The following is a 26945-nucleotide window of genomic DNA, read 5'->3' as shown; positions in this document are numbered from 1 at the left end:
TGGGGATCTGCCGACTCTGGTCTGGGCTGCACCACCCCTGTTATTTCCGCAGGCCTGAGTTGGGCAGAGGAGACAAAAGCAGCCAGGAGACTTGGATTTCTCACAACTAAGAACAAGGACCCAGGCTTTGACAAAGCTGAGGGGGCAGGGGTCGATGTCCATTACCCCTTTATTTCTACAGCTCCCTGAGTGTCTTCCCTGAGGCCTCCACATGATTATGCCTGTCTTAGGAGATTCCCTCCTTGGGAAATCTTACCCATCATTGGCTAACTGATCAAGAATTGGAGGCCAGGCACAGAACAGGCAGCGTTCATGCCAGGGAAATAAGTTTTGTCTCCTTAGTGGCTCCTGGTTTGGAGGTCTCTCACTCAGCCTAAGTCATGGGGGGTTACAGCTTCCTGAGACCAGGGAGGGCAGGCCCCAACAGGTTCAGGACAATTCATTTGTTCCATGTGGTGTTATCTAGTTCCCTCATGCAGTTGCATTCAGCTGGGATCTTAGCTGGGGCTGTAATGCCTAGGATATTTGCACTCACACATCTGGGGTCTTTGTGCTGGCTGTTGAGTGGGGTGCCCTGGTTCTTTTTACATGATCTCTCTGAGTGAAACAGGCTGCCAGGCTTCTTAAAGGCTTGACCTGGATCTGGCACAAATTCTCTTTGTCACATTTTATTAGTCAGCAAAATCACAAGGCCAAATGAGATTTAAGGAGAGAGGAATAGACTCCACCTCTTGATGGGAAAAGTATTACGTACCTACACAGATGAGAGAAATGGTTAGTAGCTATCTTTGGAAACAATCTACTATGAGCAAATTCACAGAATTCTGCCTACAACATCAGCAAGTTCACCAATCCATGAAAATCACCTAGGAAGTACCCTAAGCTTTCCAGAGCCCTAGACTTGGAATTCCTGCTTTAAAATATAAACCAACTGTATGTAGTTTGTCCCAGGAATGCAAAGTTAGTTTCATATTCAAAAGGCAATGAATCTAATTCACTATATGAATCGAATAAAGAAAAAAAAAGTATAATCATCTCAATAGGTACATGCAGAAAAAGAATTTTACAAAATACAACATCCATTTATTTAAAAAAGAAAACCTCTCAGCACATTAGGAATAGAAGGAAACTTACTGTGATAAAGAATATCTATAAAAAACTGACAGCTAACGTTCTACTTGGTGGTGAAATATTAAACATTCTCTAAGATTGGAAACAAGATGAGGGTATCTGCTCTCACCACCTCTAGTCATCAAGAATGATCTACTTTTGATCATTTCCTTTAAATTCTTTCTCTGAATTAAGCTAGATCATAAAAGGCCTACTTACCTGGACTGTACAATACAGACTTCTGGGGGAATCACCTTTTATTTTCCTGGAACATACTCTGATATGATGCCACTGTCTACATTGAAAAATAATTTAAGACTCAGCCATATACTCACATACTGCCGGTGGGACTGAAAATTTATATGTCAAATAGAATCTGGCAACATATTACTAAAATAATCACTGTGTCCAAGTTTTGTTTTGTTTTTTCCTGGAAATGCAATGATGATTCAACATTAGGAAAGCTTTAAAAGTCATCATAATGTGTTGAAGGAGAAAAACATCAATCTCTAAATTTTACTGAAAAGATATTTAATAGCCCTAGTTGGTGTGGCTCAGTGGATTGAGTGCCGTGCTGTGAATCAAAGAGTCTCTGGATCGATTCCCAGTCAGGGCATATGCTTGGGTTGCAGGCTGGGTCCCCAGTTGGGGGTGCATGAGAGGCAACCACACATTAATATTTCTCTCCTTCTCTTGCTCTCTCCCTTTCTCCAAAAATAAATAAAAAATCATATTTTTAAAAAAGACAATAAAATTCTACATCAGTTCTGATAAAAAACCTTAAAATATATAAATAATATAGAAACACATACTAATCTGTATCCTTTTCATATATTGATAAAAACATAAGAAATATGTCTCAAGGTGAAAGCTACATTCCAATTAAAGCTAGAAAAAAGGATAGGAGGACTTCCAGTTAAGATGGTGGCATAGGTAGACATCGCTCTCCTCTTCTCACAATCACATCAAAATTACAACTAAAATACAGAGCAACCATCACTTAGAACCATCAGATGTCGAGCTGACAACTATGGAATTAAAGAAACCACATCCATCCAGACTGGTAGAAGGGGCACACACACAGAACAGGATGGTCCCTCACCCATGTGTGGTGGATAAAAATTCGGGAGGGATATCTAAGGAGTGAAGAGTACCAGCCCCACACCAGGCCCCTCAGCCCAAAGTTCCAGTGTCAGGAAGATAAGTCTCCACAACTTCTGGCTACAAAAACCAGTAGGGATTGAGTCACTGGAAGAAACTTCTGGAGCCCCCAGCAGTTCCTCCTAAAGAATACACACATGGACTTACCTACTCAGACTCACTCCCTCTGAGCTCCAGCACCCAGGTAGCAGCTTGAAAGGCACCAGTGGTATACAAGGAGAAACTGAAGTGTCTGGCATCAAGGCAAACAGGGGCCATTGTCCCTTTTCTAAGCCCTCTCCCCACAAAGCCAGCAAGCTGGTGCCATATCTGAGACTCCATCAACCCTGGCTAACACTGTTTGACCCTCCTTCGAAATTCTCAGAGACTGCTGCACCCAAATTATAGACTCACCCAAGCTGCTTTCCCATATGAATGGCTGGTCTTGGCTCATACTACACAACTTTCTAAGTCCTCTCAAACAAGCAACAGTTGGCTTCAGTGAACCCCAGGCCTGGCACTTCCAACAGCCAGCTGGATTCATAACTTGGCTTTGCTTGGGAGTCTCCCAGCCCAGCACAAGCAGCAGCCATCTCAGATTGCTTTATTGCTCAGGCCGGGTGGGGGGTAGGGCAAAACACAGGTGAAAGCTGACCTTGGCCTGCATCACCCAGGAAACCCCAGGGCCAGTGCACCCAGTGTATAGGTATAGACCACGTTGGAGCACCACCACGCTGCCCCTTCATAGATGATCCTCCATGGAGGGAGGAGGTTGGTGGTCAGTGGTCACAGCCAATCCTTGCAGCTGACTGGCCTGGGTAAATCCTTCCCATTGATTTGCCAACAGCAACCAAGTCTCAACTACAAGAGGAGGGTGTACTCAGCCCACAACAAGGGCACACCTCAAGTATCCAGCTTGGGTGATAGGGGAGGCTGTGCCACTGGACCCTACAAGACACCTACTGTGTTAGTCCACACTACCAAGACACAGAGTCAAAGTAGCTCTACCTAATACATAGAAACAAACACAGGGAGGTTGCCAATGAGGAGACAAAGAAACATGGCCCAAATGAAAGAACAAATCAAAACTTCAGAAAAAGAACTAAACAAAATGTAGATAAACAATGGAGAGGCAGAGCTCAGAACATTGTTTATAAGGATGCTCAAGGAACTTAGTAAGGACCTCAACAACATAAAAAGATCCATTCAGAAATGAAGGATACAGTAATTGAAATAAAGAAAAATTGCAGAGCAATAAGAATAGAGTCGATAAAGCCGAGAACCATATCAATGATTCGGAGCATAAGGAAGCAAAGAACAACCAATGGGAACACCAAGATGAAAAAAGAATTTAAATAATGAGGATAGTGTAAGGAGCCTCTATGACAACTTAAAGAGGTCCAACATTCACATCATAGGGGGTACCAGGAGAAGACAAAGAGCAAGGTATTAGAAATTTATTTGAAAAGATAATGAGAGAAAACTTCCCTAATTTTGTGAAGGAAATAGACATACAAGTCCAGGAAGCACAGAGAGTCCCAAACCAGATAGATGCAAAGAGGCCCACTCCAGGACACATCATAGTTAAAATGCCAAAGGTTAAAGATAAAGAGAGAATCTTAAAAGCAGCAAGAGAAAAGAAGTTAGTTACCTACAGGGGATTTCCCATAAGACTGTCAGCTGATTTCTCAAAAGAAACTTTGCAGGCTAGAAAGGATTGGCAAGAAATATGCAAAGTCATGAAAATCAGGGAACTACAGTGAAGATTGTTCTACTTAGCAAAGGTATCATTTAGAATTGAAGGGCAGATAAAGAGCTTCCCAGATAAGAAAAAAACTAAAGGACTTAGTCATCACCAAACCATCATTACATGAAATGTTAAAGGGACTTATTTAAGAAAATGTAGATCAAAACTATGAACAATAAAGTGGTAAACACATATCTATCAACAGTTGAATCTAAAAAAGTATTGAACAACAATAAAATAATTATTAAAAATGTGTTTGCCTATTTCTGTTTACTTTTTAATGAACATGTATAAAAGACCCATGGGGAAAAAATAAAATAAAATAAATTAAAAAACAAACTAAACAAACAAGAATAGAGAAAGAATCATGGGTATAAAGAGCCTTTTGATGGTTGCCAGATGAGAGGAGGTTGTGGGGGAATAGGTGAGGAGGTGAAGGTATTGATCATTACAAACAGATAGTTACAGAATAGCTGCAGTATAGGAAATGGAGTAGCCAAAGAACTTATATGCATGACCCATGGCCATGAACAATGGTGGGTGGATTGCCTGAGGGAGCTGGGGGTACTGGGTGGGGGGGGCAAAGGGGGAAAATCAGGACAACTGTAATAGCATAATCAATAAAATATAATTAAAAAGAAAAAGAAGGATGAGATGAGCATCATAGCCTCTATTATTATATTATTATATTTTTTATCTTTTAATAGGAATGAATTAATACACACAGGAGAATTATAAAATTTATATGATGGTCTCTGGATAAAATATTCTTTTGCTGTCATAGAAACATGGAACAGACTGACATCTGTAAGAGGGTAATGAGGACATAGGGACTGGTTGAAAAAAGATGAAGGGATTAGCAAAAGAACATATTTTTTTTGTATCCTCATTTTGGCAGCCTCCCTGTGTTTGTTTCTATGTATTAGGTAGAGCTGCTTGACTCCATGTCTTGGTTTTATGGCCTAATGTAATAGGTGTCTTGTAGGGTCCAGTGGCACAGCCTCGCCTGTCTCCCAAGCTGGGTACTCAAGGGGCACCCTCTGTGTGGACCGAGTATTACCTCCTCTTATAGCTGTCTTGATTGCTGTCAGTATATCATTGGGAGGGATTTACCTAGTCCACACAGCTGGTAGGACTGGCTGTGATCCCTGGCTAGCTACCACCTCCCTCTGTGACTTTTGGAAGTCATTGCGTGGTACTCTGACGTGGTCTGTAACTGTCTGCTGGGTGTGCAGGCTCGGGTTTCCCAGGTGGTGCAAGCCAAGGTCAGTTTCCACCTGTGTTCTGTCTGGTGCCCCTTGGCATAAGCTATAAATCGATCTTCAGGTTGCTGTTGTTAGTGCCAGGCGTGGGGCCACTCAGCAAGACATATGGGAGCTGGGCTCAGCTGCTGGTTGTGTGAAGGGATTTAGGAAGGTCTGAAGCCCACTGGTTGATTCTTGTATGTGCTCTGACTGGGCATCATACTGGCAGCCTTGGGTTATCGGGACGATGCTCTGACCAACTGAGCTACCCAGGCAGGGCCTGCCGTCAGTTTTTTATTTTTTACATTTTAGTTATCTTAAGGTTCTTATAACCTCACAGATTAAATAGTGGGATAAAAATGTTTTAATATTAACAACCCAATTTATTTTATTTTTTATTTTTCTAACCCTAACCCTAACCTTAACAACCCAATTTAAAGGGAGCAAATGATAGATATAGAGAACTGATTAGTGGTTGCTGGAGGCAGAAGTGAGGTGGGGGTGGGCAAAATGAGTGAAGGGGTCAAAAGGTATAAATTTTCAGTTATAAAATAAGTAAGTCATGGGAATATAATCTATAGCATGGTTACTATAGTTAGTATTATTGTATTGCATATTTGAAAGTTGCTAAAACAGTAAATCTTAAAAATTGTCATTACTAGAAAAAAAATTGTAACTGTGAATGGTGGTGGATCCTAACTAGACTTATTGTGGTGACCATTTAGCAATATATACACATCTTGAATCATTATGTTATACACTTGAAACTAATATAGTGTTATGTTAATTATAATATGACAATTATAATATGTCAATTATACTTCGCTAAAAAGTTACATTAAAAACAGTGAGCAAAAGACTTCAATAGACATTTATCCAATGAAGCTATCCAAATGGCCAAAGAGCACATTTAAAAAAAAACATTAAAAGATACTCAGTATCACTAATCATTAGGGGAATGCAAATTAAAACCACAAGATACCACCTCACACATTAAAATGGCTACTATCAAAAAACAAACCAAAATAACAAGTGTTGTCAAGGATATGGAAAAATTAGAAACCATGTACAGTGTTGTCAGGAATGTAAAATGTTGTAGCCTCTATGGAAAACAGGATGGCAGTTCCTCATAAAAATTAAACATAGAAGAAAGGCTCTTCCTTTCCTTTTGGCCGCAGCCATCAGGTAAACCAAGATGGGTGCTTACAAGTACATCTGGGAGCTATGGAGGAAGAAGTAGTCTGATGTAATGTCCTTCTCAGTGTGCACTGCTGGTATTACTACAAGCTCCCTGTGCTCCACAGGGCCTACCGCCCCCACCTTGCCCAATAAAGCACATAGGCTAGGATACAAGGCCAAGCAAAGTTATGTCATATATCCTACTCAAGTGTGCTGTGGTGGCTGCAATTGCCCTGTTCCTAGGGTGTGATGTACAGCAAGCCTCAAGCCTCATCTGTTGCCAAGGAGTGAGCTGGGCTCCATTGTGGGGCTCTGAGAGTCCTGAATTCTTACTGGATTGGTGAAGATTCCACATACAAATTCTTTGAGGTTATCCTCTTTGATCCATTCCATACAGCTATCAGAAGGAATCCTGACACCTACTTGAATCATTATGTTATACCAAACCAGCCCACAAACCCGGGGAGATGCCAGGGCTGACATCTGTGAGCCTCAGGTGCCATGACCTTAGAAAGGACACAAGTTCCACCACACACTATTGGTGATTCTCGCTATGCAGCTTGGAGAAGGCATAATACCTTCCAGTTCTCCATTACTGCTAATATAAGAAATGTTTGTGAAATTCTTACCTAATAAACAATTTAGGTCAGTCAAAAAAAATTAAACATGGAATTACCATGTGATCTCACAATTCCACTTCTGGGTATATCCCAAAGGAATTGAAAGCAGGATCTGGAAGAGGTATTTGTCTACCCATATTTACAACAGCAATTTTTAAAGGATTTTATTTATTTATTTTTAGTGGGAGGGAGAAAGAGAGAGAAACAAATGTGAGAGAGAAACATCAATCAGTTGCCTCTTGTATGCACCCTGACCAGGGACTGAACCTGTGCCAGTCAGGGCTGTAACAGGATAATTCACAATAGCCAAAAAGTGGAAGAAACCATAATGTCCATAAGGAAATGTGGTATATACAGGGTAGGGCAAGAGTAGATTTACAGTTGTGAGTATGCAAAGCACAGAGTTTATTCTTGTTATTATTATTATTTATTATTGTACTACTTTCCATATGAACTATGCTGTATATACAATGGAATATTATTCAGCCTTAAAAAGGAAGGAATTTCTGACACATGCTAAACATGGATGTACATTGACATTATACTAAGTGAAATAAGCTATTACAAACAGATAAATACTGCCTGATTCTATCATTTGAGGTATCTAGCATAGTCAAATTGATAGAGACAGACAGTAGAATGGTGGTTGCCAGAGGCTAGGAGGAGGGGGGGATGTTCATAGATGCAGACCTTGGGGTAAGCCTGAAAATCTGCCTCCATAAGCAGAGGGCAGGTAAAGACCAAAGACAATTGAGTACCTTGATGTAATTCTGACAACTCCAGCATTACATCAAAAATTTATTAAGGGAACTTACATATGAGGTGTGTGTTAGGTGCAGCCATGTAGCAGGCACTAAAGAATTATATAGAACAGTGCAGGATGGATAGGGGTACTGGTCTGTGACCCACTCCGTATAAGGAGAAAACACCTTACCTGCTTGCCTAGGGTTGAACAAAAGCCTGTTCCATGCTGTGAGGCATAGGGAAGGGATGGATCAAACAGTCTCTGAGAGAATTTATGGGAAGGAATCTCTGTCATAGAACAAGTCTAGCCTCAACAGGGAATAGGAATTATTTAATGGGAGTAGTGTTTTAATTTTTCAAGGTAAGATAAAAAGTTCTGGAGATTGGTTGCGTAACCATTTGGATGCACATCACACTACTGAACTGTACACTTAAAAAATGATTAAGATGGTAAATTTTATGCTAAGTTTTCTACAATTAAATAAAAAGTAAAATAAATTTAAATGAAATATATGTAAATAAACAAAACTAAGTGTTTTAACATTGTACAGTTCATTTATATTTTTTAAATGATTTTATTTATTTATTTTTAGAAGGAGAGGAAGGGAGAAAGAAAGAGAGGCTAAGAAACATCAATGTGCGAAAGAAACATTGAATGTTTGCTTCTCACATGTCCCCAGCCAGGGGCCTGGCCCCCAACCCAGGCATGTGCCCTGACGGAGCGGAACCAGCACCAGGACGATACCCAACCAACTGACCTACACCAGTCAGGGCTGTAATTCTTTAAAAAAATTTTATTGATTGATTGATTTGAGAGAGAGAGTGCAACAGACATCAATTTGTTGTTTCACCTATTTATCCATTCATTGGTTGATTCTTGTATGTGCACTGACTGGGAATGGAACCTGCAACCTTGGAAAATAGGGACAATGCTCTAACCAACTGAGTTACCTGGCCAGGGCCTCAGATATATTTTTCTTCTCTAGAATTTTGATTTGGAATTTTTCCAATATCTCCACTTAAAATTCATCCACTTTTTTGAACATATGTGATACAACTTTTAAGGTTTTGTATGCTAATAAAATTAATGAATTATTTTATTTAATCTGATGTAGTTTTAAAATATATTATTACTAGCAATATTATTACTGAAAAGTTTATTTTTTAGCATTTCTTTTTTATTAAAATATATCTCTCTAGGAATATACAACCAAATCACTATGTTTTAAAGTCAAGTGAAATAATTCCCCACTCTATACTTGATACTTGGTTAGATTAATTTGTTTCCTTTTGCTTAATTTTTAGAGATACTTTCTACTTTAATTATTTATTATAATTTTGTAATACAGTTACATATTTCTATAGTAAAATGATACAATACATTCAAAGTTTGGTTAGACCGTGTTTTCCCCAAAAGGTACAGTCATACCTCAGTACTCGTCAGCTTCAGAACTAGTCAAACCCTGTACTTGTCTCACTTTGATAAGGAAAAAAAAATGTTTCATCACTTGGCGCTTGGTTAGGACTCATCACACTTGCCAGAACTTGTGTGAGTCATGACACCGCCCCACAAGCTAAAATAAAATGCTTCATCGTTTGGCACTTGTCATTTGGGCACTGGTCACAAGTTTTGGAATGAATTAACGAGTACCGAGGTACCACTGTAAACATTTGTTTAAGTTCTTGACTTATGCTTTCAGTGTTTGTTTTTGAAATTGTAGCAAAATATACATAAAATTTGCCCTGACTGGTGTGGCTCAGTGGATCAAATGCCAGCCTGCGAACCAAAGGGCTTCTGGTTCAATTCCCAGTGAGGGCACAAGCCTGGGTTGCAGGCCAGGTCCCCAGTAGGGAACATGTGAAAAACAACCACACATTGATGTTTCTCTCCCTCTCTTTCTCCCTCCCTTTCCTTCTGTCTAAAAATAAAATCTTTTTTAAAAAATGTACCACTTTAACCCTTTTTAAGTGTATAGTTCAGTATCATTAAGTATACTTGCATTGTTTTGCAACAATCACCACTATCTCTAGAACTTTTTCATCATTCCAAACTGAATCTGTTAAACAGTAACTTCTCATTATATCCTTACCCCCAGTCCCTGGTAACCACTATTCTTTCAGTGTCAATGAATTTGATTATTCTAGGTACCTCATGTAAGTAGAACCAGGCAACACTGGTTCTTTTGTTTGGCCTGTTTCACCTAGTTTAATGTTTTCAAAGTTTATCCATGTTGTAGTATGTGTCAGAATTTTATTTATTTACTTACTTTTTTTTTTAATTTAGAGAGAGAGGTGAGGAGGGGAGGGAGGGAGAAAGAGAGACAAACATGGATGTGAGAAACATCTATTGGGGACTAAACTCACAATCTAGGCATGTGCCCTGACTGGAATCAAACCACAACTTTTTGCTTTTGGGGACGATGCCAACCCGCTTTTGGGGACGATGCCAACCCAGTCACATCAGACAGGGAAGAATTTAATTTTTTTTAAGGCTGAATAATATTCCATTGTATGTATATACCACATTTTGTTTATTCATTCATCCATTAGTAGACATTAGAGTTGCTTTCACTTTTTGGCTATTGTGAATAATGCTCCTAGGAACATGGATATACAAATATCTATCCAGCTCCCTGCTTTCAGTTGTTTTGGGTATATACTCAAGAAATGGAGTTGCTGGATCATATGGTAGTTCAGTATTTAATATTTTTAAGTAGCTGCCATACTGTTTTCCCTTGTTTAACACAAAATACCATGAGCTCATTGATTTTATGTATTTTATATGGTTCAAGCTATTGCACTCACTATGGTTTTCAATGCTCACATTGTACCATCAATGAGCATCCCTTCAACCTGACTCCTGTTATGACTAGTTTTTTGTCTTCCTTGCTTTCTGGAATGAGAAATTGAGACTGAACTTATATATTTCCTGCTTCAAGCTTGGAGCCAGTCTCTTCTCTAAAACATTCCAGTTTCTTTTAGTGGAAAATGATATTTAGAGACTACCACCTAAATGCTAGGGATACTCATTGCTACAGTGGTCCTAGGCCTTGTCAGTGGACAAAGCTATTCAATGTGTCTTTTAAAAATTAGGATCATAGTTTTCCCTTTGATTTTATACTTGTATCTCTTTTATCCTACACTTTATTCATTGAACCAATAATCATTGTATACCTACCATATCCCTTATACTTTGCTAGTTTCTGGGAATGTACATTAAAAACTTACAGTTGATCTAGTTTCCATTGCTTTTTATCTGGATGAGGACTTTTATTTTTTGTTCATCAGATCTATTTGCATTGGCTTCAAGTTAAGACTGCTGAGCAGTATTAGATTGGGTTTAGTTATTCTTGGCTTATTTTTTATTTTACATTCATTCATTGCACTAGTCATTCAAACAGGAAGAGTTGAGAAATGCTTTGTCAGACAATTGTGTCAATGTGTGTGAACACCACAGAATGAACTTACACAAAACTAGATGGTATAGTCTACCACACAACTAAGCTATGTTCTCACAGACTACAAGCCATGTTACTCTACAAAACAACCAAGATTAAATTAAGCACAACAGAAAATTAGCTAATCAAGAGATACAGTAAAAATGTGTGAAGCTGCTGCTGGTGTGAACAACACACTTTTACAACAAACTTTTTAAAGTGAAGTGTACACTCTAAAATAATGATAAAAAGTAAATACATAAACCAATAACATGGTTATTATAAAATATTATGTACTATGCTATACTTTTATATAATTGGCAGCAAAATGATTTTCACCAACATCACTACAAACATGTAATGTGGTGGTGTGCTAGGATGTTACAATGGCTACATCACTGAGTGACAGGAATTTTCAGCTTCATTATATTATGGAACCAGTCTTATATGCAGTCTGTCCCTCACTAAAATGTTATGTGGCACATGACTGTATTTCCCTTAACTTATGTTAAACTCAAGATTTCAGTAACTACAATACTATTTACCCCTTGGTTGATAGTGTCAAAGATAAAGATAGATTAAATAGGCAATTGATACTAAAACAAAAAAATCACCACTGGGTATTTTACCAGAACAAGGTAACTTGAAAGTGCAAGGCAATTTGTTATCCTTGGATTCTTAGCCCTTTGATCAGTTGGACTAGCAGGTGAACTCTATTGTTGAAGAAACCATTTTGCTCAAACTGTTTTGGTGCTGATGCCTGCAATTCCACTATTAGTTTTGTTCATTGATGTGATTGGCCCATATTAAAGTAGTATCTTTGGAGAGTTAAAATTCACATATACAACTAATATATTAGAGTGAGTTTATCAGGCTTTCCCCTTGTCACATTCAGCTGAAAATGAATTTGGAAAGAACAAGATCTAGCATAGGGAATAATTGCTTGGAGACTTGTTTTAAGACCTGATGATGCATTCGTAATACTTAGCAGCCAATCAGACCATCGGCTGTGTATTAACAATTTATTCATTCTAAAGAGTACTAGTATTTTAAGTAACTATTATAATGGAGTCAAAACTTAATAGCATGGATGTTATCTAATAATATTTAGATATACATTTTGTAAGTTTTATAATGTAGTAAGATATTTTAAAAGTCACTTCATAATATATGTATATACCACAGTCAATAGTTATACTTTCTACTCAATGTACTAAATACATAAACATTTAGAGACACCCAAAGAGAAAAGACAAACAAGTCTGAACTCATTTAAGACAGGGAATACTTTATTCAAACCCAGGGAATACTTTATTCAAACCCATCAGAGAAATGAACTGGTTGGGTCTGTAACAAAGCATCATGTTTTAAAGCACAGGCCAGTAATTGTATATGAGTATACACTGCTACATACAAATGTAACTAATCAGACCACAACTTTTCCATGTTTAAAACAGAATAAGTTTCCCTGTAAAAGCAGCACCGTTGTGACATTTTAACTTTAGTATTCCTCTCCTTCTTCCTCACCCTCTCCTTCAACAGAATCCACACCAACCTCCTCATAATCCTTCTCTAGGGCAGCCATGTCCTCACGGGCCTCAGAAAACTCTCCTTCCTCCATGCCCTCACCCACGTACCAGTGGACAAAGGCACGCTTGGCGTACATCAGGTCAAACTTGTGGTCCAGGCGAGCCCAGGCCTCAGCAATAGCTGTGGTGTTGCTTAGCATGCACACAGCTCGCTGTACTTTGGCCAGGTCTCCACCAGGCACCACAGTGGGAGGCTGGTAGTTAATGCCGACTTTGAAGCCAGTGGGGCACCAGTCCACAAACTGGATGGTACGCTTGGTCTTGATGGTGGCAATGGCAGCATTGACATCTTTGGGAACCACGTCACCACGGTACAACAGGCAGCAAGCCATGTATTTACCGTGGCGAGGGTCACATTTCACCATCTGGTTTGCTGGCTCAAAGCATGCATTGGTGATCTCTGCTACAGAAAGCTGTTCATGGTAGGCTTTCTCAGCAGAGATGACAGGGGCATATGTGGCCAGAGGGAAGTGGATGCGGGGATAGGGCACCAGGTTGGTCTGGAATTCGGTCAGATCCACATTCAGGGCTCCATCAAACCTGAGGGAAGCAGTGATGGAGGACACAATCTGACCTATCAACCTATTCAGGTTAGTGTAGGTTGGGCGCTCGATATCGAGGTTTCTACGACAGATGTCATAGATGGCCTCGTTGTCAACCATGAAGGCACAATCAGAGTGCTCCAGGGTGGTGTGGGTGGTGAGGATGGAGTTGTAGGGCTCCACTACAGCTGTGGAAACCTGGGGGGCTGGGTAAATGGAGAACTCCAGCTTGGACTTCTTGCCATAATCGACAGAGAGACGCTCCATCAGCAGGGAGGTGAACCCAGAGCCGGTTCCCCCACCAAAACTGTGGAAAACCAAGAAGCCCTGGAGACCTGTGCACTGGTCGGCCTGTAGAGAAAGGAAAAAGAAAATGTAATTCTCTAATGCCAGGGTACTTATCTTATGTAGAATTTCTATTTCTTTAAATCGTGAACATAAGAGATTGATGTAAGCATGAAGAGTGGCACAAGAGTCCCATAACTTGGGGACTCCAATTAACACAGTGAGCAGTGTATCCCACATTTGGCATGCACCAAAGAATGAATGCTACAGTTTGGCTTTCCACTTAATTTGCCACAGAACCCCCTCAACTCATTTAAATGTTTACTTATTGATGATTTTATTCATTATCTTAACTCATGTATATTCTGGCATCTTTTTAAAAATTGAATTCACCAGGGTGACATCGGTTCATGTAAATATATAGACTCAAATGTAGTATTTACCAGTTTCCGAATTCGGTCCAGGACGAGGTCAATGATCTCCTTGCCAATGGTGTAGTGTCCACGGGCATAGTTATTGGCAGCATCTTCCTTGCCTGTGATCAGCTGCTCAGGGTGGAAGAGCTGGCGGTAGGTACCAGTGCGAACTTCATCTGGAGGAGGGAAACAAAGCAGCCACCCATCACTAACAACCCCCCACAAGCCCCCTCCAGCCCAGGGCATCCACAGAGGCCCCAGGACACACCTCCTGCCCCAGACCCCTGGGATCTCACTTGGGTCACTGAGGGCAACTCACCAATGACTGTGGGTTCCAGGTCTACAAACACTGCCCTGGGCACATGCTTGCCAGCGCCTGTCTCACTGAAGAAGGTGTTGAAGGAGTCATCTCCCCCGCCAATGGTCTTGTCACTTGGCATCTGGCCATCGGGCTGGATGCCATGTTCCAGGCAGTAGAGCTCCCAGCAGGCATTGCCGATCTGAACACCAGCCTGCCCAACGTGGATGGAGATACACTCACGCTGTTAGAAGGAAATGAGAAAAATTGTAGAATTAGGTTGTGTTAGCATTTTGAATTTTGAGTAGTTATCTAAGAATATTTTTAGGAATATACAAATATTCTTGAAATTCATTTGAGGTCATATCCCTAACATGCCAGAAATAATTAAAAGCACCTGCTACAAATGCTGCAGAGGGGTGTGGCCTGAATATGCTGCACTGTTCACAGTATGGTCCAAGCCCATTGTCACAGGCATGCTTGAATAGGCTTTTCATACTTTAAAAATATTCAAAGCACAGATTTTATAAAGTTAAATTCAATAATTAATTAATTGGAATCCTTCCCCTTTAAATCAAGATGAGTTTCTTCTAAATATGATTTGGTATTTCAACATGGACATCTGTACTGCAGCTGAGGCCAGAAGCCACACCCTTCTGCAGTCTATCTGCAGAATCCATCTGTATTTAGGGAGTTGGAAGCTCAACAAGGGCTAACTCCTGCATTGCCGCATTTGCTGTGCCTGGTGCTAGCCTGTACTGTCTGCTACATTATTTAACAGAGCAAGCTCTATTTCCAGAAACTGCCTACATGATCTCATTGTGCCATTCTGCCAGTTTTCCTCCTCTGAGCCAGGCTGGGACCATATGCCTAAATTGAAATGAATTAATGAAGATGCATGAGAACAAAAGACAGCTGGACACAGTATAATTCTTCTTTGTCTGCAGCAATTTCTTTTTTTTTTTAAGTTTCTCCAGAATCTTCTCCACTGTAAAAAACTGGAAAAATTATGAGTATCTTTAAAAGAACAGTTCCTGAATTAGAAACAAGTATCACATGAGAAGCTATGAAACAAAGAATAAAAGCCCAGTGAAAAGAAAATGAAGTATTTATTTAAAACAACAAAATAATACCTATTTTCATTCTGAGATTTTTCTACCCACCACAGAATGTTCATTCTCATCACATTCAGTAGATATTTTCTCCTCTATGATCTTTATGGCTACAATTTCTATTGTCTATCATTGTCTCTTCACTGACACATGGGGGGTGGGGAGGGAAGGGCGTTTCCCTGGGTCCTGAACATTGATTGGGGTACCCCGGCTTGCACAGTGGTCTTTCTCCCTCTGGGCACATGCAACAGAGACAGACACTCAGATGAGTCAGTCACGTCGGGATAGCCCTGGGCAAGACTTTAAAGGGCTTGTCAAGTGAATTGTGATTTTGCTCCCCCCCCCAAAAAAATATTTCGTCTACGTTTTAGAGTGAGTGAAAAACCTTTTAACACCTACAGTTCTGCAATTATGAGACTTATTAAAAGTCTTCTTCTGACAGAAGAGGTTTAGCAAGAGCGAACCCCGCCCAGTGGCTCCAAGGCCAGAGAAGCCAGAAACAAACAACTCCGCCCCAGCGCCGCCCTGACTCCGGCTACCGCCAGCTACCACCGCCTCCTACAGAAACTAACCACTTTTCCCCGTTAATATACGGTATCTTTCTAAAATGCCAGAGAAGCGGCAAGGAAAACTTTTTTTTCCCCCCTGCTAACCCAAGGCGCCACTTTGTTCCAGTCCTTTTCAACCCCCACACCTTCCAGCTATACCCACCGACCCCTCGTCTTTTGGCGAGACTTGTCTTCTTGTTTGGGGAAACACTGGAGGAGGAAGAGGGCCTCTCTGCGCCACACGGACACGTTATGCCCATACACGAGGGCTAAGCAGGAGAAGCCACGACCGTCTTTCCCTCCCCCAGACCCTTTCAACATCAACTGATGGGCTGCTTGCAGCTCGGAAAGGCTCGGGTAACAAAAAGCCCTTCCACGCCTTTGTTCTTCCCCACAGTTCTGCCGCGCCCTGGGCGCAGTTCTTGCTGGGCTCCTGTGCCCCGCACTGCTGCAGCGGCCAGCTCAAGGATTCTGGACAGACGAGGCTTAATCTCGCTAACAAAGCGTAAAGCTACCTTCACCAAAGAAATTGTAAAGGGAAAAGGGTTTCAGATTCTTCAAGCAGACCCCGGGAGACTGACCCCACCCAACGGTCGCAAAGAGCCAGAGAAAACAGATTCTTACCATGGTTGCTGCTTTGCGGCTGCTGAGCGGATGGCGGAGAGGAAGAAAAGTTGTTGCTTCTTACAGCGCGACTCTTAGGCGGTCGATGTAAGAGAACCTGCGGCATATGGGCGGATGCAACTCCCTATATACAACTCAGTCACCATGGGGATGGGCTGGGGCCTTTTCCTGTTGGTCCAGACCCCTCAATCTGCCCAGAGAAGCCACAACAGGAGAGTTGTGATTGGTGCAAACGACATGGGATGAGGTAATCTTTCCTCCACCCCCTTTTCCCTAGCATCCATAGACTGTTTGCATCCTTCAGACAAAGAGACCGAGAAAAAACAGTCAGCCGAGCATCCATGATGGGGTGGGGCTAGGCAGGGGGTGCAAAAGGGAAGAAAGAGAACTGGGGTTGGATGAGTTTATGTTGCTTGAATCTTAAACTACAGTTAAAACCACCAATGTAAGGGTTTCCCAAAACTTAATAGCAGAATTTGTGTTGAGATGAAATATTTAATGGAAAATTACTCCCAGTTCCTCCATCAAAGTATAATAAACTTGACCACATTCGGTGAAGATTCAACATCTCTAGTGTAATTGCTTTAAAAATAAAGTAAGAGAGACGATGGGGATGATGCTTAAAATGGCTTGGGGTAAATGTGCCTTTTAAAACAAATTTTAAAGGTTCAATAACAGCCATCCAAAATGGTTTCTCAAGTTCAAGTCACTTATTTTCAGATCTTTTTTTTGCAGCCTTCCCTCAAGTATCTAAACAAAAATGAAAGATGGAAAGAGTAACCATCTAAATATGGAAGCACACAAATAGTTCAAACGTGGCAATAATTGAGATATAATGAACATACTGTAGTTTACAAGAAATATTTCTTTGCCAGAAGTCTATGCAATATATTTTATGTAGTGTATTGTTCCTTACAATGAATTATCTTTCCTGATAAAGAACTGAAAAAACGCAAGGAGAAAGAATTGTGTTCAAAAGCTAATACTACCTGTGCATACAGTTACATTCTGCATTGTTCTAATTTCTGGAATGAGAAAAATAACTGAGACACCAAATAAAAAAGGAGGAGGGCTGTGTAGCATAAAAGGATGATCATTTCCTCCAGCCAGAGACAACTGTGTGAGGTTAGCCCAATAACTGCATTTCTTTTTTATGTATCTCATGTGAATTTAGTGTATCTGTGAGAGGGAACTGTGGGAATTGTAGCCAGTCTCACACCGTTTCTATTCAACTAGAGACTGGTGGTTGCTCAATTGCCTGTTGGGACAAAAAGGGTTTGCTTTCACTCCCTAGGAAATGGATTGCAGTAACATTTTTTTGTTGTTGCTGCTGCTTAGAAAGGCTCCATTATCAACAAAGATAAGCTATGGAGAATAAGACGTTAGACTGGGTGCTTCCTGACACTACTATGAAATTTCAGAGATAAAGAGGTTTGTAATGGCCACGAAGTTGAAAATTTATATTTTCCCTTCAGTTTTCAGTGACTTATTTTTAGGGTTTGCAGCACCGTTTACAGTGCTCTGCAGAGCCCATTCATTCGTGCTGGACTAGCAGACAAAACCGGGCATGGGAGGGAGGGACTTGAGACAGTTGCTACAGGTTGTGGTGTTAACAACCGTGGCCCTTGGCCATGGAATTTATTAGCCTACTCTGCATAGCTCTGTTTTACTTTTCAAATTTGCTTCAGTAGTCTTCCCTAGGGGTGAAAAACCCAACATACAAATTATTTTATCTATTTCTTGCATATTTCCTAGAAAAAATAATCTTCAACATCATCTTATCTTTCTTTAGTAAATAAAAGTATGTTTCAGTAAAGAGACAGCAAAATTAAGGACAACTTGAATGCTTCTTTCTAAACTCAGAAGTACTTTTAACAAAAGTAAGATTTCAATGCATAGGGAAGTATAAGGATTAATTAAGTAGCTCATTGAAAATACTTCTTTCAATGTTTTAATAATGAAATAAATTAGACACTACTAGGCCATGGTAAAGTGTACAAATCTTTTGGGAATGAGAGGCACAGTCTTAAATTTTATTTTCTTTACAATGTAAAAGAGATATGCCCAATAGTCTCAATTCTTTATGCAATTTACACTGAAGATTAAATTTTTAAAAAGAGGAGGGTTCATGCAATTGATTCTGTGTAATTCTATCTCAGAACCATTCTGCTCCTTATGTAAATGAGGATTTTTTTTTCTTCCCTTGGGCATAAGTAACAATAAGATCTAGGTCAGAAATAGACTGTTTGAGCACTGATAATCTTAAATATATAAATAGGAGAGCAAGGGAAATAACTAATCTATTCTTTTTGTTCCTCGTCTTATTTAATAGCATGCAAACTATGAGACAAAAAAATTTTATTCTAGTTTACTTATTTATTTTTACTGCCAATTTTTTTTAGCTTACATCAACTATTTCACTAATGGATTCATTCTTGTCTGCAGTATGATTAGCATAAAAAAGATTAGCATAAAACATTTTTCCCCTTTCATAATATTGTGGAATTTAAATTATTTATTTGTATGTCTATACCTCTCCTCCATTAAAATGTGAATCCTAGTCCCTGGCAAAGTGCCTAAGCATATACTAGACGTATATTGATATATGTTTGTTGAATTAAGTCAATAGCTTATCTCTGTGCATATTTTCAATAACTATTATCATGATTACTAATTTAAAGGTAGCTAATAAAGTATTTAACTTTTTTTCATAGACAAAGCATTTACTGAATGTCTATTGTAAACCCTGGACCATTCTAAATACTGTGAGAATCACAGGTAGTAGCATGGTCTCCTTTTACCAGGATCTTCCAATCTAATTGAAGAATAAAACAAATACATGTATATAGACTTGATAATGGTGTGTGTTGTGTATGTATGGAGAGGACCCTTGTAGACTCTGCTGCATGACCCTATGTATCATAACTTAGGAAAGAGGAATTGTACAACACTTTTTTTTCCTGCTTCTTTACCTCCTACTTATCCCTAAATTTATTCCAATATGGATTCTGCCACTACCATTCCTTAAAACCAAATTCCCTTCATGTTTGGTTTGGTTCCCAAACAAAAAAAATTGTTGTTAAATCCATGTGATACTTTTTGGTTCTTGTTGACCTATGAAAGCTTTGTTACAGTTGACTGTTACCTCTTTTTTGAGACATTTTCTTCCCTTGGCCTTAAAAATGCTACATTTTCTAGGTTTCCCTCCTATATTTTTTTCTCAGTCTATGCTGGTTTTTCCTCCTCTCCTAATCTTTAAGTGTTGATGTTTCTCAAGGTTCAATCCTAGACCTTTTCTTCGTTTTATTCTATGTGACCTCAACCACTTCAGTGGATGATAAGTGCATTTATCCCCAAGGCCGAAGATCCTTTCTATATGCTAATGATGTCTTAACATGTCTTCTTAGATCCAGATCATATAGTATACTTCCAATCTCTTGCTGGATTTCTCACAGGTATCCCAAATTGAACTACTTATCTTCACACAAACATGTGCTTCCTACAAGTTTTCTTGCTCAGTAAATGAAGCAACTTGACTTCTCATGTCAGAAATGAGAATTACTTTTAACATCTGTCCTTTTCTTTTCTCATTACCATAGAGTCAGTCACTAAATGCTGTTAAATCCACCTCCTAAATATTCCTCAAATCTTATCCTTTTCTTTCCATCTCTACTGCTTCAACTCTAGTAACTACATCATCTCTAGTCTGGACAACTTCAGTGCCCTCCTACATTTCCTCTATATTCACTCCTACCCCTGCCCAGTCCAGTCTGCACACACAGCTGGTGATCTTATTATAATATATATTACATATCATGTCACATGATATATATCATGTCACTCCACTGTGTAAATCAGATCAATGCCTGTTTGTTTTAAGATAAAGACACCAGACTTCTGGCCAAGATGGAGGCATAGGTAGACACTTTGCTTCCTCCCACAACCAAAAGGACAAGTTTAAAAATAAAAAAACAACCAGTACTAACAGAAAATTGAACTGTGTGGAAGTCTGACAACCAAGGAGTTAGAGAAGAAACATTCATCCAGACTGGTAGGAAGGACAGAGAGGGGCAGCCAGAGCAGAGAGGACGTGCAAGGCAACGACTGGGTGGGTGAAGTGGCAGCTGGCAGACCAGGTGGTACCACATTCACAGGCAGATAAGCCAGGAGGAACAATGGGGGTACAAGACAGACCACGCAACCCGGAGTTCCAGCATCAGGGAAATAAAGCTTCAAAAACTCTGGCTATAAAATCCTGTGGGGGTTGTAGTGGTGGGAGAAACTCCCAGTCTCACAGGAGAGCTCATTGGAGAAATCTACAGGGTCCTAGAACATACACAAACCCACCCACCCTGGAATTAGCACTGGAAGGGCCCAATTTGCTTGCGGGTAGCAGGGAAAGTGACTGAAAGCAGGTGAGAGCCAAGCAAGCGGTGTTGTTTCCTCTCTGACCCTCCCCCACAACACAGCAAAGTGGGTTCCCCCCACCCTGGTGAATGCCTAAGGCTCGACCCCTTACTACATAACAAGTGTGCTGAGACAAAGAAATATGGCCCAAAGGAAAGAACAGCTGAAACCTCCAGAAAAAGAACTAAGTGACAAGGAGATAGACAACCTATCAGATACAAAGTTCAAAACTCTGGTAATCAGGATGCTTACAGAAATGATTGCATACAGACACAAAATAGAGGAAGAAGTGAAGGCTATACAAAGTGAAATAAAAATATACAGGGAACCAACAAAGAAGGGAAGGAAACCAGGACTCAAATCAACAATTTGGAACAGAAGGAAGAAATGAACACTCAACCTAAATGAATGAAGAAACAAGAATCCAAAAAAATGAGAGGCTTAGGAACCTCTGGGACAACCTTAAATGTTCCGGCATCCAAGTCAGGGGTGCAAGAAGGAGAAGAGGAAGAGCAAGAAATTGAAAACTTATTTGAAAAAATAATGAAGGAAAACTTCTCTAATCTGGTGAAGGAAATAGACTTCCAGGAAGTCCAGGAAGCTCAGAGAGTCCCAAAGAAATTGGACCCAAGAAAGAACACACCAAGACACATCATAATTAAATCACCCAAGATTAAAGGTAGGAGAGAATCTTAAAAGCAGCGAGAGGAAAAGAGACAGTTACCTACAAAGGAGTTCCCATAAGACAATCAGCTGACTTCTCCAAAGAATCCTTATAGGCAAGAGGGGGCTGGAAAGAAAGTATTCAAAGTCATGAAAGGCAAGGACCTTCATCCAAGATTACTCTATCCAGCAAAGCTATCATTTAAAATGGAAGGGCAGATAAAGTACTTGCCAGATAAGGTCAAGTTAAAGGAGTTCGTCATCACCAAGCCCTTATTATATGAAATGTTAAAGAGACTTATCTAAGAAAAAGAAGATCAAAACTATGAATAGTAGGCCCTGGCTGGTGTGGCTCAATGGTTTGAGTGCCAGCCTTCGAACCAAAAGATCACCATTTCCATTCCCAGTCAGGGCACATGCCTGGATTGTGGGCCAGGTTCCCAGCAGAGGGATGCATGAGAGGCAACCACACATTGATGTTTTACTCCCTCTCTCCCCTGCTTCTCCTCTGTCTAAGAATAAATAAATAAAATCTTAAAAAAACTGAACAGTAAAATGACAACAAACTCTCAGCTATCAACAACTGAGCCTAAAAAACACAGACAGACTAAGCAAACAACTAGAACAGGAACAGAATCACAGAAATGGAGATCACATGGAGAGTTATCAACAGGGAGAGGAAGCGGGGAGAATGGAGGGGAAGGTACAGGGAATAAGAAGCATAAATGGTAGGTACAAAATAGACAAGGGGAGGTTAAGAATAGTATGGGAAATGGAAAAGCCAAAGAACTTATATGTATGACCCATGGATGTGAACTAAGGAGGGGGAATGGTAGTGGAAGGGGTGGTGCAGGGCAGAGGATGATAAAGGAGAGAAAAAAAGTGGGACAACTGTGATAGCATAATCAATAAAATATACTAAAAATAATAAAAAATAATAAGATAAAAAATGATAAAGATACCAAATCTTTAATATTACTCCTTTTAAGTTTTATAATAGAATTAAATCTTCTATTTAAAAATCCCCTAGAAGACATATTGATTTTATATTACATTAAAGTTCCTGTAAAGATACTTTCCTGAGATTTTGATAGGGAAAAGGGAGGTAAATGGTATAAAAGCTGAATGTTCATTTAATAATTATTTGTTATGCAATAAAGTTATATTTTATGTATTATTATTTTATGCAATTTTATAATAAAAGTTTTAACAATATAAACACATAAGTTTACAAAGATGTCCCCACAAAGCAAAAGAAAAATAAAAAAGATTTAAAAAGTGAATTAAAAATACCCATGTGATATCATTGCAGTATTGGAAGTAACTAGGATGCCAACTCTACATAATGACAATCAAATAATTAAATAAATAATTGAGCATTTGTCCTGCATTTCCTGTACAAACTGTATTCTAGGGTAACCAAATGAACCTAGTTAACTAGGGGAAATCATTCTTTTGTAGAATATGAAATGCCAGATAGGAAATACGAAAGTAAAAATAGAATTAGAAAAATCACCCTTTACATCCTCTAATGAAATAATTTAGTCAGGCAAATATAATAAGGGGATGAAAATTCAGATATAATATTGATGGGGATATTTTAAATAGATTAGGCTATTACACTCTGAACTTACTGATTAATGTTAGTATCATTAAAAGTAGACAACCAGACCTTATGAACCTATGATGTAAGCCACTAGGAAGTACATGGCATCATCTATGAAGTGATCTACAAGAAACAACTGTGCTGAATCTAATAAAATCTTTAGAGCTTTTAGAGACTCTTAACTTCCACTTATAGGAAATGCAGGGGATAGATGAACAAGACACATGAGGAGTAAGAACAAGGCATCACAGGGAGACTGCAGACCAATGTAGAGTGTGGGACAGTGACAGGACAAATTATGTTGTTTCTGCAAGAAATCAGTGGTGGGGTGGGGTTAAAGAGGTGGGAGAGGGGCCTGCTCTGGGTTAGAAGAGATGTTTGACAACTGCCATATAAACATAACAATGGATGTTGTTTGGACCTTGATCCAAACAAAATAAATGTAAAGCGTTTTGGAGATAACCAGGAAAATTTTAAGATGGACTGGTTATTAAATAGTACCAACAAATTGTTATTTTTATTAAATATAATGGTAATATCACATAAGAAATTTTTTATGATTTTAAGAGATGCATGCAGAAATATGGTAGGTTAAATAAAATAAGGTATAAGATTTGTTTTAAAATACCCCAGCAAAGAAAAAAGGGAAAAATGGTAGATAAAAGATTGTGGCAAAAATTTGGTAGTTGTTGAATTTTAATGATGGGTATATGGAGTTTATTCTACTGTTTTCTCTTTTTTAGTATGTTTGAAAATCCCTTAATAAATTTTCAAAGGATATGGAAAGAGGATATTGTGGATGTTAAAAACTAGTTTTATTTTCTTCATAATTTATTCCATGCTGCCATGAATAGAAAATTGTAGAAATTTCAAAGGAAGAAAAAAGACCTTATATTATGACCTATGGTTTATCATGGAAGCCTTCAATAGGAACGGTGGCTTTTGACTGAATGGAATGAGAATAGAGTGAGTACTTTAAATAGGGAAAATAATATTAGCAAAGACATAGTATGATGGTGATCTGGTGCCTGTATAAAGGAAGGCAAAGAAATTTACTTGATTTGGGCATTCGAAGGAATTGTGGGTGATGTGTTTGTTATATGGGGAAAGTGGAGCTAGTTAATGAAGTATTTTGAACTGCAGTCTGAAGAAGGAGTTTGGGCTTGAGTCCACAGACAGTGTAAAGCTTTTATAATTTTATTTTTTTTAAAGAGTAAAGGGAAAGGAACAGCATTTTCATAAAATTAATCTGACAGGTAAGTGGAATAGGGAAAGAGACTGGAGATAAGTGGACCGAAAAGGAGGTTGTTGCAATAATCTAAGCAGAAGGTGTCAGACCATAGTAATTACAGTGGGAATGGATTGAAAGGGATAATAGAAGAGACTACCCAAAGGAGAATCCAGTGGTGATTGTTTGGACATGAGGTAAAAGGAAAGAATCAAAACTAACCCTTGATGTTTTGAACCTGGAGATCTAAGAGAATGAAATGGTAAGTGGTACTCTTTACTGAAATGAGGACATTGAGAAGGGACGTAAGTATGAGCAGGAAGTGTGTTTGTGTGTGTCGTGCAGAGGGTGTTGAGGGCAGGACCAATCAGTGATGTAATCTCACACGTTAAATGTTACATGGTATGAGGCGATAGAGGGATTGAGGGCTGAAGTATTGGAGGCCACTGGGAATCTGAGATTGACATTGCAAGTAGAAAGGTCAGGATTAGAGGGAGTGGAGATGTATATTTAGAACTTAATGACAACAGCATTATATGCTGGTGGTATGGTAAGAGAATAGAATTCCCCAAGTGTAACCCAGAATTTCAAGTTATGCCACTGACTGGGAAACATGATTTAGGTGTAATTATGTTTACCAAGTGGGAAGGCTTGCTTTCTTTTTCATTCTTCATTTTGAAAACTTGTTATTGAAGGATAACACAGACATAAATTTTCACCAATCATAAATGTACAATTTGATGAATTTTTGCAAACTTAACATTATTACTAGTGTAACCAGCGTGCAGATCAAGAAACAGAACAGTATCACTACCTGAGGGAGCTCTCCTTTGTTTTCCTATCCACTCACTATCTGCTCTCAAAAGGTAATGCCCACTAAATTCTAACACAATCGATCAATTTTGCCTGTTATTAAACTTTATATAGATGGAATAGCCTTTTATATATGGCTTTTTTCACTCAGTATTATGTCTGTGAAATTTATTCAGACCATTGAGTGTAATTGTAAATTGTTCTCATTGTTCTATAGTATCCCATTGTTATGGTGTATAGACTACACCATAATTCATACATTTCCAATGTTAATGGATATTTGCATTTTCCAGCATGCTTGTACATGTGTTTGGGTGAACATATTTACAAATTTCTGTTGTATGTATTTCTTTTTATTTAATCCTCACCTGAAGATATGCTTATTGACTTTAGAGGAAGAGAGGGGCAGATGGAGCAGGGAGAGAGAGGGAGAGAGAGAAATGTCGATGCGAGAGAGAAACAGATAAGTTACCTCCTGTATATGCTCTGACTGGGGATTGAGCCACAATCTAAGTATTGCCCTGACTGGGGATCAAACCTGCAACCCCTTGGTGCACGGGATGACACTCCAACCAACTGAGCCAAGGCCTGTTGTATGTCTTTCTACTGCTATATACCTAGAAGTGGAATGGTGGGATAATAAAGCATGTATATGTTCACCTTTAATAGAAAAACTGCAGTTTTTCCGGAGTGGTTGTAATTACTATGCACACTCCCACTGGCAGTGTAGGAGAGTTCTGGTCATTCCTCATCCTCCTTCATTGTAGCCATTCAGGAGAGTTTATAGTAATATTTATCACATTGTGACTTTCATTTGTTAACTAATAAGGTTGACACCTTTTGTTTTGTTCATTGTTCATTTGGATATATCCTCTTTAGTAAAATGCCTGTTCAAGTCTTTTTCATATTTTCTCATGGGTTGCCTGTCTTTATCTTAGGAATTGGTAGGAGTACATTCTGTATTATGAATAAGAGTTTTTTGTTGCATTTGAAGATTAAAAATATATTTTCCCACTCTGTAGCTTGCCTTTTCACTCTCTCAGTGGTGTCATTTGGTGAACAGAAGTTTTAATGTTACAGTGTTAAAATCTTTGCCTTCTTACAAGGTTATGAACACATTCTAAAGGGTTTATTTTTTCTAAAGGATTTATTGTTTAATGTTTTACATTTCATTGCATAATGCACATGGGAATTGATATTTGTGTGTGTGTTTGGTATGATGTAGGGATCAAGATTTATTTTTCCCTATATAGAAGTCCAGTTGACCAAGCACTATTTATTTAGAAGACCACCCTTTCCCCACTGGAATAGAATGACACTTTTGTCATACATAAATCAAAGTAACTTCTCTCTTTCTAGCTCATACATATTTCAACTTTATTATTTTAAAAATGATTATATTCTTTTTTAAAGCCAAGTAATTAGCTCATATGGATGATCAACCCTACATGTTTCAAACATTTGTTTATTCATTCCTTCTTTCTGGAAACAAATATTAGTTGCCTGCTAAGGTACATATATTGAGCCAGGCATAGTCTAGGGTATTAATAGGTATTTGTTTGACTAAGATTTAAATGGATGTAATACACTTTG

At 39.0% G+C, this 26945-nt stretch overlaps 2 protein-coding genes across 2 annotated transcripts in view; both read right to left on the bottom strand.

The window, feature by feature from the left end:
* The window catches only part of LOC114513014 (tubulin alpha-1B chain), a 35825-nt gene extending 19065 nt beyond the window's left edge, over positions 1 to 16760 (bottom strand). The window contains exon 1 of the mRNA XM_036019088.1: positions 16636 to 16760. Coding sequence (XP_035874981.1) covers positions 16636 to 16638 — 3 coding nt within the window. The 5' untranslated portion in view covers positions 16639 to 16760. The remainder of the gene's footprint in view (positions 1 to 16635) is intronic.
* Positions 12522 to 16839, bottom strand: LOC114513013 (tubulin alpha-1A chain). Its single transcript, XM_028532117.1, has 4 exons — positions 16636 to 16839; positions 14373 to 14595; positions 14081 to 14229; positions 12522 to 13703 (listed from the first exon to the last, which is right to left on the bottom strand). Exons 1-4 carry the CDS (start codon positions 16636 to 16638, stop codon positions 12723 to 12725), a joined length of 1356 nt encoding a protein of 451 aa, XP_028387918.1. The 5' UTR covers positions 16639 to 16839; the 3' UTR covers positions 12522 to 12722.
* Positions 16840 to 26945: the final 10106 nt, after the last annotated feature.

The sequence above is a fragment of the Phyllostomus discolor genome, chromosome 2 (assembly GCF_004126475.2).
Source record: "Phyllostomus discolor isolate MPI-MPIP mPhyDis1 chromosome 2, mPhyDis1.pri.v3, whole genome shotgun sequence".
Taxonomy (NCBI): Eukaryota; Metazoa; Chordata; class Mammalia; order Chiroptera; family Phyllostomidae; genus Phyllostomus; species Phyllostomus discolor.
This window is presented reverse-complemented; position numbering and strand designations above follow the sequence as displayed.